Source organism: Zootoca vivipara, chromosome 7 (genome assembly GCF_965207765.1).
Source record: "Zootoca vivipara chromosome 7, rZooViv2.hap1.1, whole genome shotgun sequence".
NCBI lineage: Eukaryota > Metazoa > Chordata > Lepidosauria > Squamata > Lacertidae > Zootoca > Zootoca vivipara.
The window spans coordinates 38,972,538-38,986,427 of NC_142590.1; the positions used below are offsets into that span (position 1 = coordinate 38,972,538).

The following is a 13,890-nucleotide window of genomic DNA, read 5'->3' on the forward strand; positions in this document are numbered from 1 at the left end:
CTAGCTGAAAATCTCTGGTATCGGATAGCTCCCCTGCATCACAAGTCAGTTCTACATCTGTCAAAATCCATCCAGTCCTGAAGTGGCAAAGGGATGCCAGTTTTGAGGGCCTGTGGCGTGTTAAGATGATGTATCCAACATCACACAGGCAATTGCTGTTGACATCCCTAGCAAGACCTGACAGTAACATGTTGGAAAGCCTCCTGCAGCTAGTATATTATTAGCTACATAAAGATGAGGTTGTGAAATAGATTTTCTCCTCAGTTCTATGCAAATAATAGAATTCAACCAAGCCGAAGGATTATCTGTTTTCTGGACAAGCACAATTAATATCTAGCAGCTTACAATGTTTCAGTTGGAATTTTTTTTTTCTACAACTAGGTTTCCATTACAGCAGATTTGCTTTGTCAAAGTTTTGCTGCTGCTTGCTTGATCAGAAGCAAACTGCAGCTATGAAGTTGGGTGGTTCAACCTCTCTTGCTTTATCAACTTAGTGGGTGCATGCCATTGTCTTTTCAAAAGATTTACATTCTTCTGCAGAAAAGATGGGGAATGTGCCACCAGATGCAGCACAGTAAAATGGCAAGCCCCTAAATCTCATAAGAACTTCTCAGGAGCTGATTGGTCCCCTCTTTCCCAGTGACCAACCAGAAGCCTCTGGCCAGACCCTAAGCCAGGCATCCCCAAACTGCGGCCCTCCAGATGTTTTGGCCTACACCTCCCATGATCCCTAACAGGACCAGTGGTCGGGGAAGATGGGAATTGTAGTCCAAAACATCTGGAGGGCCGAAGTTTGGGGATGCCTGCCCTAGGCATATGAAGCTTTTCAAACTCTGTCTCACAATGCATTGTCAGCTGCAGTGTGTGAGGTGTGTCATGTGAATGCTCCCTGCGCTCCCCATGGGCCTGGAAAGGGGTTAGTTTAACCTCCGGTTTGCCAGTAATTGTTCAGTTATTCTACAATGGTCTGTCTAATCTTTGAAAGCCAGCTAAGTTAGTGCTTGTTGCATCTTGTCAACGAATTCCAGAAGTTATTCTTTATGAGAAGAACAATCTTTTGTCTGTCCTGGACCAACTGCTAATGGGTCTCTTTGCTGAATCCCAATAAGTAGGAAACTATCCACTTTCTCCCCAAGTACAAATCTTACATTTTTTCCATTAAAGGACCCCAAATGCTAGATCCAGTAATTTGTTGGGAACATGTTTCATCTTCAGCAACAGTGTGGTTGTACTTTGTTAAGCTCAAAAATATAATTCAGCTGGTAACTGCGTATCATTGCAGATATGGAGAACTCTACTTCTTTCTTCCCTCCAACATGAGGACTTATTCTTGCTCTCAGTGTCCTGGGGAAACCCAGCCAGATGGGAGGGATATTATTATTATTATTATTATTATTATTATTATTATTAACCAGTTACATATCCATGAGGACTTGTCTTTTTATCCCATAGTAGTGAAGTTTGCTCAGGAATCTATTGAAGAACTATCCTTGGCAGAAACAATGTTGATTCTTAAATGATCTTTTAAAAATGCGGGTGGCGCTGTGGTCTAAACCACAGAGCCTAGGGCTTGTTGATCAGAAGGTCGGCGGTTCGAATCCCCACGACGGGGTGAGCTCTCATTCCTTGGTCCCTGCTCCTGCCAACCTAGCAGTTCAAAAGCATGTCTAAGTGCAAGTAGATAAATGGGTACCACTCCGGCGGGAAGGTAAACGGCGTTTCCGTGCACTGCTCTGGTTCGCCAGAAGTGGCTTAATCATGCTGGCCACATGACCTGGAAGCTGTACGCCGGCTGCCTTTGCCAGTAAAGAGAGATGAGTGCCGCAACCCAAGAGTCATCCGCAACTGGACCGAACAGTCAGGGGTCCCTTTACCCTTTACCTTTACCAGTTGATCTGGCCCAGATGATAAGCTAATATCCAATTCACATGATCCTGCTCCCTTTTTAAAAGTGCTACATTAGACTAGAGTAGGAAATAGCTAATGCCATCTATCTTTACAAGAACATTGAGAGTCAACATGGCGCTCTCCAGATGTTGCAGACTACCATTTCTATCACCCCTAGTCAGAGTGGCTAATGGTCAGGGAAGGTGGGAAGTACAGTACACAACAGCTACCCCTTCCCAAGCACTTCATTTCTTGGCCACTCTTGAGTTCTTTACTTACACTCCCTACCTGGAAGTTCAGGCACAAGTCTCTTTCCCACATCTTCCACTGCGACTATATGCGGTGAATTTATTCAGTTTCCTCACTTTAATCACTCTTCACCCATTTGTTTTCTAGCAACCCAAATAGCTTTGGTCAGTTTCCCGCTTCAGGTGAATTTTAGAGATATTTTAAAAACTTTGTTTCACTTAACTTATTTTTAAGTTAGATTTGAACAAGTTAGACTCCTTTTCGAAGGGAAGCTTGCTTTTTTTTCAACTTTCTTAATGTATTAACAACACAGACCTCTTTATAGACATAATATGCATCATACTACTATTGGTATACATTCTAGCTGTGTGTATCATTATTGTGTAAATGAACCCTCAAAACATTTGAGAGATTTGATTATCTTAAATCTCAACTACAGTGGTACCTCGACTTACGAATGACTCGACAACCGAATTTTTCGACTTACGAATGGGGCAAATGGCCGCACGCTTAGAAATTTCTCGACATCCGAACGGAAACCGCAGAGGTTTTAGATAGGGTTTTTTCAACTTATGAATTTTTAGATGGGTGTTGCTTTGACTTACGAATTTTTCCGTTTCCAATGCATTCCTATGGGAAATCGCGTTTCCAATGGCGCTTTTCGACTTACGAATTTTTCGACCTACGAAGGTGCCTTCGGAACGGATTAAATTCATAAGTTGAGGCACCACTGTAGTTCTCTCATTGTTTAGAATTCTTCCTTTGCAACTAAGACACTATATACTTGTTTGGAATAACAACTTTCAACTTGGCTGTTTGAACCCCTAAATAATGTCACCTACTGCCTAATGACTGAACAAATGCAACTGAAGATGTTTTGTAAAAATGCATTACTTGATTCCTGCCACCCCAGAACTTGTATTAATATTGTCACTCAACCTAAGTTGGGGGTTTTTTTTGGGGGGGGGGGGTTACTCAGCTGCTATGAGGATGAAAGACACGATTATGGCCCAAGTATAGTTAGCCTTAAGTGCAGAACTAGATTTTTCTTTCCATTCTTTCTTTGTAAAAGTAGAACACTGGCACTTAATGATTCAGAAAGAACGCCGATATTAAGGTGTTAAATGTTTTGACAGCAGATTGAAACGATATTATTTACATGTGACTTTTATATATAAAGAAACTTTATTTTTTTATTAAAAAAAATTAAATAGTTTCTAACCCTTAACTGCACAGTAAGCATTACAGGAGGAAACAAAGGCAGAGCTCTGCTCACACCACACCATGCAAGTACAATGCCAGGAACTTCTTGAATGTGTCTGGTTGATAGCCATGTATTCCAGCTGGAATCTGTAGGGAGGAAATTTTGAATTTTCAATGTCTGTCATACACATTAATACAGCAATACATTTCACTGTGTGAATACAGCAATACATTTCACCATCTTAAGTTTATTCTCATCCTGTCCCTTCCCTGAAACAAAAGAAAGCAATTTCTTGAAGAGGATATAAAAAGGATTCAAACAACTTAAGTTGTTTTTGTTTTTTTACTTTTGGATATCCTGAAAAGATTGTCAGAGCCAGGCTCTAATCAGCCAACATGCACTTGAGTATGGCATTATTGTTAAGGCATCTGTGCATGCCTGTTACAATGTTACGTGTACTTTTACAATGATACACACTAGTCATTTCTTCTTGTAATGCACTATAAGTAATCAAATGGGTGCTGGGCATGAAGCACCTCAGTGCTACTGAGAGTCTAACTTAATGATGTTCAGTATGCCCCCTATTCTAGTTTCAGAGAATTAATATGTTGCCTCTAATGGTTCAGGTTCTTTTAGTCTCCAAGCTTTTCTGCCTAAACTAGTTCCTGTGGCAACAAGTCATTCTACCTTTCTCAACATACCTGGACGATTTTCTTCTTGATTACTGGACGTCTCCTGAAATCCTCATACAGAAGTTGATCTCCATCCATCCAGGCCAGGTTTTTAACACCATTGCTAGAGTCTAGATCTGTTGTATTCAACTGGAACACCAGGAAATGGAAGCGTTGGCCATTTGTAGCCACAGTCTGCACAACAATGGGGCTCTCCAGGACCCTGGGCTCATCCTGGAAATCGGCATGAGAGGGAAGTGTGAAATAAGAAGCCATAGGATAAGCTCTGTTGGTCATGAGAAATGCTGTACATACTGCCTATTTTATAACTGGATGAAACCGTGAATGGGTTCAATTCTTAATCTGTTAATGAAATAAAGATAAAAAGGCACACAGTGTGGCTGTATCAGAGGTTGTTAACTTGTGGCCCTCCAGGTGCAGTTGCACTGCAATTCCCATCATCCTTACCAGTGGAGTCCAACCACCCTTGAAGGGCCACAGATTCCCCATCCCTGATTTACTCTTAAGCTTTGCCACCCGAATGTACTTGAAAACATGTAAAGTTGTCTGTCCACGTGTGGATAACTGGAGATAGAAGGTAGCACAGGAAAGGGTCACGATGGATGGTAGAAAGATGCTAGACAATAGCGCAAACATCTGGCCAGGAAAACATTTTGAGTTGATAAGACAGGCTAGCAGGACAGAGAACTACAATTATGTCTGATTTTAGTTTGGGGAAGAAGTGGCACATACTTGGAGGGTTTGCCAGAGGCCAAGCCAAACCTCAACAAAAGCTGCAGGACTTGAGGACAATCTGTTCTCCATGCCTATAAGTTCAAATTCTAACTATCAGCTACAAAAGCTACTTCAATCTCATTGGGCTTTTTTCCTCTTCTGTTCAGGTACCAGACATATACCAGACTATTATTTATTCAGGATTTTATATTAGAAACTCATGTTGAATAGAGTGCCATGATGCCCGCAGCTGAGCTGGAATTCAACCAAGGCTTTTCAGCTAGACTCCTGGATCACAATGACCATACAATTTAGCGACAAGAATTTGTTTTCCTACATCATAGTCAGTCCCCAACAATCCCAGACTCCCTGTGCACAGCAGAAATGGAAAGTGCTGGCTTTGTAGGGTTTGTTATGCAACTTATGGATCACAATACCACAGTGTCCTAGCACTGCCAAAACACCAACTCAGAAACACACCAAGCTTCCATGTGGATTTGCCCATGGAAGGTTAGAGCGCAAAGCACAGGAGGAGGTTCAGCAAACTTTTACCTCTAAGTTAGGAACAGCGGCTAGTATAGTGATCGTTAATGGAACGATTGGAAGAATGGAAGCAACTAACTGCCATCTCCTAATTTGGTCAGCATATGCCATAGTTTTTCTACAAAAATCTTAATACTCACCCCATATAGCTCCTTTGCTTTGGCCAGAGCATTCCCAAAAGCAAACATTATCATTTTCCCCTGAAGCTGTGGTGGCCTCATTTTATGTATCTTGTCAAACTGAGCAATGTACACAGTGTGAGGATAAGGATATGGGTACCCTTCTTGGAAACCTAAAGTACAAAATCAGGTGATAGTTAGAACTATTTCACAACTCATTGCTCAAGGAGACAATTTCTAAAGTAAGAAACCTGACGTTTTAGTGCAGGCATCCCCAAACTGCGGCCCTCCAGATGTTTTGGCCTACAACTCCCATGATCCCTAGCTAACAGGACCAGTGGTCAGGGATGATGGGAACTGTAGTCCAAAACATCTGGAGGGCTGAAGTTTGGGGATGCCTGTTTTAGTGCATTCACTCAACTGTTAGACTTCAACCCCCCTATTCTCACATATGCCATCTGATACAATCTCATCCATAACAAATTAACTTCTGTGAAAATGATTTTTTTTCCTTAATCCTCCAAGCTCTAGGAAATTCACCTGTATCATTTTTTATGTGATATGCATTAACTTCTCGAAGGTCAATTGTAGGCAAAACAGGGTAGAAGGTTTCTAAAGTGCAGTTTTCAGTGGCTAATATCTCATCTTTGGAGGCTATAGGCTGTAGAAGGTTCGTTGCATTCAAAATCTTCCCGTGGATACCACGAACCTGAAGTAGAGTAGATTCTGTAAAGGAAAACAGTGGACTGTAAATAGATCCTTCCTCACTAGAACTATGCTGAAGCTAAAAGCTGACCCATAAAAATACCATTCCGATAATGCTCTTGTAATCCACTAGCACAGGGGGCAATCCCCTTTTCTGTTTGAACAGCAGGTGCTAGCACTCTCCTATTCATGCTCCCTCCCATGTTGAGCAAAAGACTTTCACCACTTCCCACGAATATGCATAGCTAAATGTACAAGTCCTCATTGAGTGATTGTGGATACTTCCCATATACCCTGTTTCTCCAAAAAATAAGACGTACCCATAAAATAAGCTGTAGCAGGATTTCTAAGCATTTGTGCAATATAAGCCATACCCCGAAAATAAGACATAGTGATAGGCGCAGTTCTGGAAGGCGCCAAGGAAGAGGCTAGGCTGGACACGTAATTAAAAAATAAGACATCCCCTGAAAATAAGCCACTGTGTGTTTTGAGGAAAAATAAATGTATGACGGTGTCTTATTTTTGGAGAAACACGGTACTTACTTGGTTCCAAGAATACAACAGTAAGCTCCACAATCAATTTCCAGAAAACGTAATGGCATGCCCTTGGCTAGGAAGGGAACCTAGGCTAGTGTGGATGTCAATGAAACATGGTGTATTTTCTATAAAGGGTTTCTGCCCTCCAAGATTGAGAGCAAGTGGAATCAGTCACTGCAAGGACTGGGCCAGCAGATCAAGTTAAGGAAATCACCAACTGGTTCATGGCCAAAATTAAGATCATATTCTTCAATCAAGCTCTATTATTTTAAGCAACATTTGTCCCAAAGGCTCTGAGAACATAAACTACCAATACGTATTTTACAGAAATATCCTGTTAAAGAATCAGCATTTTATATCAAACTAGCTGGCCCGGGCACACGTTGCTGTGTCTGACTCAGGGTCGTTGTTTCCCAGGAAAGGGGGAGGATGTTTCCCTCTCCCCCTGGGCTATGTGTGCCTCCCCCCCATTGTTGTGCCTCATCCCTGTGATTCCTCCCATCCTGTTGCGATGGGGTATCCCGTCCCCCCTCCCCTGTGACTTCCCCCACTCTGGCTCAACCCATGACCTATTCGGGGGCCCCACCACGGCTCCACTCAGCCTATCCTATGTAATAAAGTGCAAGTGTCTCTGCGTCCAGATTCCGTGTGTCCCTGGGTTACTGCGCATGTGCCCCAGGGACACAGGGATTGGAGGCAGAGACAACCGCCGCTCCGCCAACCCGAAGCCCCATCTCATGCTGGAGGTGCGCTGCGAGGCGGCGGGGGAGAGAAGCACTCCTCCCCCCCCCGCCACGCACCGCCGGCATGGGACAGCGCTTCTTCGGCGAAGGCAAGCAGGTGAGCTGTCTGCCTGCTTGCCGTAGCCGAGGAAGTCGAAGCAGCAGCGGGCAATTCGGCTGGGGGACTAGCTTGGCGGCGGCGAAAAGGGGAGGAATTCCTCCCCTTCTTCCCGCCACCGCCAAGCCAGTCCCGGAACCGAAATATGGCGTGGCGGGGTTGCCGGCTCTGTCGGGTGGGGGGGAGGGAGAAGCAGAAGATCTGATCGGTCTTTGGCTTCTCCCTCACCCCGCCCAACAGAGCCGGCATTTGGCTCTTGTCAGGCGGGGGGAGGGAGAAGCAGAGGATCGGATTGCTTCTCCCTCCCCCCACCTGACAGAGCCAGCAACCAGGTCCCGGGGTTCGGAGAAGTGCTGCGCAAGCGCTTCTCCGAACCACGGAATGTCTCTTTCATGTTGGTGGCTGGGGGAGAGGAAGGAAGGAGAAAGCAGCCCTTTCTCCTCCGTTCCTGTCCCCCTGCCGCCGACAGCAAGGACAGGTCCCAGGGTTCGGAGAAGCACTGCGCAAGCGCTTCTCCGAACCCCGGGATGTTCTAGCGCCCATTATTGAACGGGCTGAAATACACTAGTTCTTTATAGACTAGCCGAGGCCTAGTCTGTAGGCCTTGGCTCAGCCTAGTATGTAAATGCAAGCCGAGACCTCTGCCCTGTATCTCCATTCCTTTCCCCCCCCCCCCACCCTTAGAAAAGGAACTGTCAGCTTCTGGGTTCTATTTCCCAGCATGCACTTTTATCTGATCTGTGTGTTCTGAAACACGGGTTTTTTGGGGTTTTGCTTTGCACAGGTCTCATATCTGTGTATGGAAAGTGTCTTAGGTTACTCTCTTATTCGCATGTGGCATTGTGTCCAAATTTCAATGCTATTGGTCAAGCGGTTTTGTTGAACATTAGAGAGGAATGGACATACCCAGTTTACATTTACATATATATAGATGTGCACATTTTGCAAGTTTACAGTAAAGTACAGTCCCCTCTAATTTCAGGAGAGCTATAAAAGCCGTTTCGTTACAGCAGCACAGCTCTAACAAATGTTACTTGTACAACACTGGCTCTATAGTAGGGGTAGGAAACTTGTGACCTTCCTGATGTTGTCAGGACTCCCATCAGTTCCCAACCAGACTGGCCAACAGTGCGAGAGGATGGGAATTCGCTCTATTTCTCTATCCTTCTACTTATTCCCTTTTTGTTAACCTACAGAAAAAGGTTCATGACATAGAAGACCTTGTGATTTTACCTCAAGAGCACTCTTTCTGATGCTAAGCCGTGGACCTTGTAATCTTTTTACAGAACCTTCCTTACAAGTCAAAATAAGTATTTTGTTTATTTGTTAGACTTATCCCATACATTTCCTCTTATCTGGATCCCAAGATGGCTTACAAATAAGGATGGATATATGAAAACAACAAACAGAATCCAAATAATAAATAAATAAATAAAATTCATCAATAAAATTCCATAAGCTTCAGAGCAAACAGATCATATGCCTTTATTTCTTAATGGTGAGGGCTGAGCACATTTTCCCAAGGAGGAGCCACCACTGCCCTGTCTCATCACCCTCCTAGCATCTCACTGGGGTATGTCCATAAGCAGGGCTTCTCCAGCTGAACTTAAGGCAATATGGTAGACAGTACAGGGAGAGGTGTTCTTTTAGAAAATTCTACTGGGATAAAGAGACATACCTCGTTCCCATGCAGCTGCCACTCTGTGGTCTTGAGCAAACATTCTTTTACCCAATAAGGGGAATTTGGCTGTCATCGTCCTGCATAAGTGAAGCAAGTCTTCTAAAAGTACAGGGCTTCAGAACAAAAAAATAACTAATTTACTGACAGTGCCCAAACCACAAATTATTACATAGCAGGATTTTCATGAACATTAATTTGTAAGTATTATAGCATTTGCAATTGGCTAAAGGCATGTTCAGGCTCAAATGTATGTTACACTTCACACCATGTTTCCAACCAGCTTTCAGAATTTGCTATGTATAGCCTATTTTGCACCTGACTATTGGCCACTTGTGACTAAGTGAAGATGTCAGGTGCCATCCTGGTGCCCAGACATCTCCATGGATGCCTGGGGATCCTTGGATCTGGACTGTTTTCACACACTAGCAACATATCCTGTAGAATTCTACCCATTATTTTTTAACTGCACAATCAGAGTGAATTTCAGAAACCAAAACGTTGTATTGAAAAATACAACTTTTGAGTCGGCTGACCCCCCAAATGGCAACTAGACATTCCATTTTAGTAAATGGAACGCTGGATTAAGAAGACATTTGGTGCCTAGCTTATATATCTGAGTTTCTAACACTGTTCCCAACCACCCGCATTTTGAGCTGGAAGGTCTGCAGCAGGCTCCTACTCACCCTCACTTGCACATGAGTGGAAATTCCCTGCGCTTCAACACGTTAATGGTCATGGACGAGGGGGAGTGCTATGCATGCAAATACACTGAAGGCCATGTGTTCAGCCAAATGCCTTAACACAACTTCAAATTATAGTTGCAGTTAATTATACATAGGATAGTACACCAGGTATTCATTAGTAAGAATGCCAGGAATCAATAATTAAGCCAATCAGTGTTACCGGCATCAGCTGGAAACAATATTGTGCAAAAGCATAAGCAGAGCTACATTAAAATAGTTCTGTGCAAAAGGTAACCCAAATTCTATGGCAAGTCTCCTTTTGCATAATTTATTCTACTTCTAGTCATGGGTGATGACTGGAGGTACAGATGCAGGTGGAAAGTTAATTTTTATTATTGGATATTAGAACTTGGGGTCACCCCATTAAATTTATCAGCAGTAGGTACAAAACAGCAATTCTTCTTTAAAGGGTAAAAGGAACCCCTGACTGTTAGGTCCAGTCACGGATGACTCTGGGGTTGTGGCGCTCATCTTGCTTTACTGGCCGAGGGAGCCGGCGTACAGCTTCTGGGTCATGTGGCCAGCATGACAAAGCTGCTTCTGGCGAACCAGAGCAGCACACAGAAACGCCGTTTACCTTCCCGCAGGAGCGGTACCTATTTATCTACTTGCACTTTGACGTGCTTTCAAACTGCTAGGTTGGCAGGAGCTGGGACCAACCAACGGGAGCTCACCCTGTCGCAGGGATTCGAACCGCCGACCTTCTGATCAGCAAACCCTAGGCCAGGCATCCCCAAACTGTGGCCCTCCAGATGTTTTGGCCTACAACTCCCATGATCCCTAGCTAACAGGACCAGTGGTCGGGGAAGATGGGAATTGTAGTCCAAAACATCTGGAGGGCCGAAGTTTGGGGGTGCCTGCCCTAGGCTCTGTGGTTTAGACCACAGTGCCACCCACGTCCCAGTTTTGTCTTTTTACAAGGTGTAATTAATTTATGGAATGCATTGCCGTTAAGACCACTAGCCATATTAATAAAGGCTAGGTTAGGTCTATCAGCAGCTATTGGCAAGACAAGGCAAGCACACTAGATCCCTATCTCCCCCACCCCTCCAATCACCAAATTTCACAGGCAGGAGCAGTGGCAGCATTTTGAAGCCCCAATGATCCAAAACACCACGCATGGCCCTCTGCATGCACTGGTGATCAGATGTGCTTGCACAGAACTAGTGGTCTTTAAAGGGGTCTCTGCAAGCACCTAAGATCAGCTGCTTGTTGAAACTTGAAAAGGGCCATGTAGGCTTTGCAGGAGCTGCCAATGATGAAAATCAGCAGAGCCTGCAACCCCCTTTTTTGGCACAGTCACATCTTTACTGACCAATAGAACAAGTGAGCATAGCTCGGCTTAAAGTCTTGCAAGGCAAATGGAGAGGCTAAACTCGGTCTGCAGGCCAGAAGTCCCCAACCTTTGGCTTAAGAAAACCACCTGATTCATAGCCAATGTACCTCCAAAGCTAGTTGCTGGGGGAGTGGTATTCCCTTTATGCTGAGTTTGTGAGCTTCCCAGAGGCATCTGGTTGGACAGAGTAAATAGCAGGACATTGGACTAGTTGGATTTTGGGTGTGATCTTCTTATGTCCTTAAGTATGGTTAATAACCCGACACTGCTGCCCTATGGATTCTGAATGTTTTAGCAGGCTTTCCTCAAACTTTCTTAGCCAGTCACTAGAAACTCATTTTAAATGCATGTCAAGATTCTAAAGTGAATTCCGCACTTATACAGAATCAAAGAACATACACAGCCTTATCCATAAGCTGTTCTCATTCAGAACAAAGGTGCAGAAGTAATTTTTCTTCAAATCCTTCCTTAACACTCAGATTTTCTACGAAGCCTTTTGCACCACCCCCTTGATGCTTTACTTTAACAAACCCAACAGCATACAACCAAAATCATCATCCATTCCTGCCTCCCCTTCCTCTGTTGCTTCCCCATGTCAGATTTTGGACTGTAAGCTAAATAGGGCAGAAACCTGTCCTTATGTACTCTGTAGAACACCTCACACACATCTGAGGTGCAATAATAAAGCTGTTAAGGCAATTTCAGAAATGGTCCCAAACAATGGAACAACAAAAAAGGAATCCTGAGCCAAAGACTTACCAATAGGTTTCTATAGGTACATCCTCCTCACTGCTACCCCAGAAGCGTGCATGATAAATAGCATTCTGGACCCTCTCATCCTGGTTTTCACATTGATTAGCTGGGTCATTGATTATGCTAAGTATTTGCGGAGGTAAACCTTGTGTCAGCTTTGTCTTGGTTAGCCACAATGCTTGCTTTACACCTTCAAGTAAAATAATATATTACCAGTGAGCATCTTTAGTACTGCACCTTGCACTTCAATCACTCTTACACAAGAACAAGGACTTTTCCATCATTCTTCTTAAGATTTGGAGTGGGGGGGGGAGAAGCTAATCTAGAGACAAAATGGAGCAGAAGACCAAGACCACCTTATAAATGCTGCATGCATTGCGGTTAATTATTTAACAAAACCTGTACAAGTATAGATAAGTTGGCACAATGTGGCCCAACAAGTTTGTGTCCATTAATTTGCAGTTCCCGCCTTCTTATAACTACCATCCTTTAACAGTATTTATGCTTTCCAAATATTGGACTTTTCTTTGCAGATAATGATTATTATGCTGGGGAAGACAAAGCAAGTAACAAATTTAATAAATAATATTACATTGGGCCAGGTGTCTGAGAGAAGAACCATGTGACTGTGCTAGCCTCCTAGGGTGGAGAAGAGCGCTTCTGGGAAAGGCCTGCAGAGCAAGACAGCCAGCAGCACCACATCAGGGAGGAGACCGTTGCTCTCCTAGGAAGCCAAAATCTCCATAAAGGGAGAACTATAGAACAGCACCTTTAAAAACTTGTACACAAGCTCCCTTTCCCCTCACATGCTGTTGCTGTATGCATTTTTTAAAAAGTGAGACTGTCTTTTTCGTCAGCCACTCGGGAGAGCCTTTTCTAAGCTGCAGGACTGGGTGTCCATGCCATTAATGATTGATTGATTTTTAGCCATCTCCTTGCTTTTTCCTGCAAGACCAACTGCAGTCGTTAACAGTAGTCAAACAGGTTTATCGCACCTATCAGCCAATCACCCATTCCCACCACCCTTCTGAGTAATACCCCTCACCATCCTCTCACTATATACAGTATAAGGGTCTGGTGACTTCTGTTTCAGTGTATCTGGAGAAGTGTGCATGCACACAAAAGCTCATACCAATGACAAACTTAGTTGGTCTCCAAGGTGCTACTGGAAGGAATTTTTTTATTAATTAACGAGTACTCCTCCAATGCCTGATCTGGATAACCCAAGCTCAGCTTGTCACTTCGCAGGCACCAACCTCTGGCCTGTCTCTTCCTTTCACCGCCCCCTTCCCTCCCCTATATAGGACGCCTGCTTCGCCTGCACTCGACTGCCTCAGAGCCCAATCCATCCTGGCACGAAACACACCGAACCTGGCCGGCCTTCCCCGCCCCCTGCCCGCAGGCAGCCCTCACCTTCCAGCATGCGAGTCCCCTGGTGGAAGATGTAGCAGGGCCGCTGCTTGTAAGAGGCCATCTCCTCCACGCGGGGGCCGCCGTCGTGCCAGGGGTCGTGCCACTCGCGCTCCCACTTGGGGTGACGAGGCGCGGCCAGCCATGGCACGCGGTGCAGCTTCCCCTCGTACGTCACCACGTCGAGCTCGGGAAACTGCTCCCGCACCGGAGGCACTTTGCGTAAGTACCAAGGCAACGGCGCGCCCGGCGGCGGCCCGCGCACTGTCCACGGGGTGCGGGGCGGCGGCTCCTTTGGATACCTCGGCCCGTAGAGAGATTTCGCGCGGCGCTGCCCGGAGAGCGCCAAGCGCTGCGCCCGCTGGGCGGGCAGCCGTAGGGTCAGCATCGCTGCCTCCAATCCACGAAGCCGAGTCCCCCCGCAGACACCTCACCGCCCGCTGGTGGTGGCAGCCATTTTCTTTCCGCCTCCGAAGG

The 13,890-nt window shown here is 44.9% G+C and overlaps 1 protein-coding gene across 1 annotated transcript; it reads right to left on the minus strand.

Annotated features, from left to right (window-relative positions):
• Positions 1 to 3,302: 3,302 nt before the first annotated feature.
• On the minus strand, positions 3,303 to 13,885 carry MRPL37 (mitochondrial ribosomal protein L37). Its single transcript, XM_035122385.3, has 7 exons — positions 13,417 to 13,885; positions 12,010 to 12,193; positions 9,169 to 9,284; positions 5,949 to 6,134; positions 5,430 to 5,581; positions 4,042 to 4,245; positions 3,303 to 3,486 (listed from the first exon to the last, which is right to left on the minus strand). Exons 1-7 carry the CDS (start codon positions 13,799 to 13,801, stop codon positions 3,409 to 3,411), a joined length of 1,305 nt encoding a protein of 434 aa, XP_034978276.3. The 5' UTR covers positions 13,802 to 13,885; the 3' UTR covers positions 3,303 to 3,408.
• Between the last annotated feature and the right edge of the window lie 5 nt (positions 13,886 to 13,890).

Coding starts and splice junctions, on each gene's coding strand:
- MRPL37 (XM_035122385.3), bottom strand. CDS start 13,801: ATGCTGACCCTACGGCTGCCCGCCCAGCGGGCGCAGCGCTTGGCGCTC. Junction 9,285..12,009: donor GTACCTATAGAAACCTATTG/GTAAGTCTTTGG, acceptor TTTGTTCTGAAG/CCCTGTACTTTTAGAAGACT. Junction 5,582..5,948: donor TCACATAAAAAATGATACAG/GTGAATTTCCTA, acceptor TTTGTACTTTAG/GTTTCCAAGAAGGGTACCCA.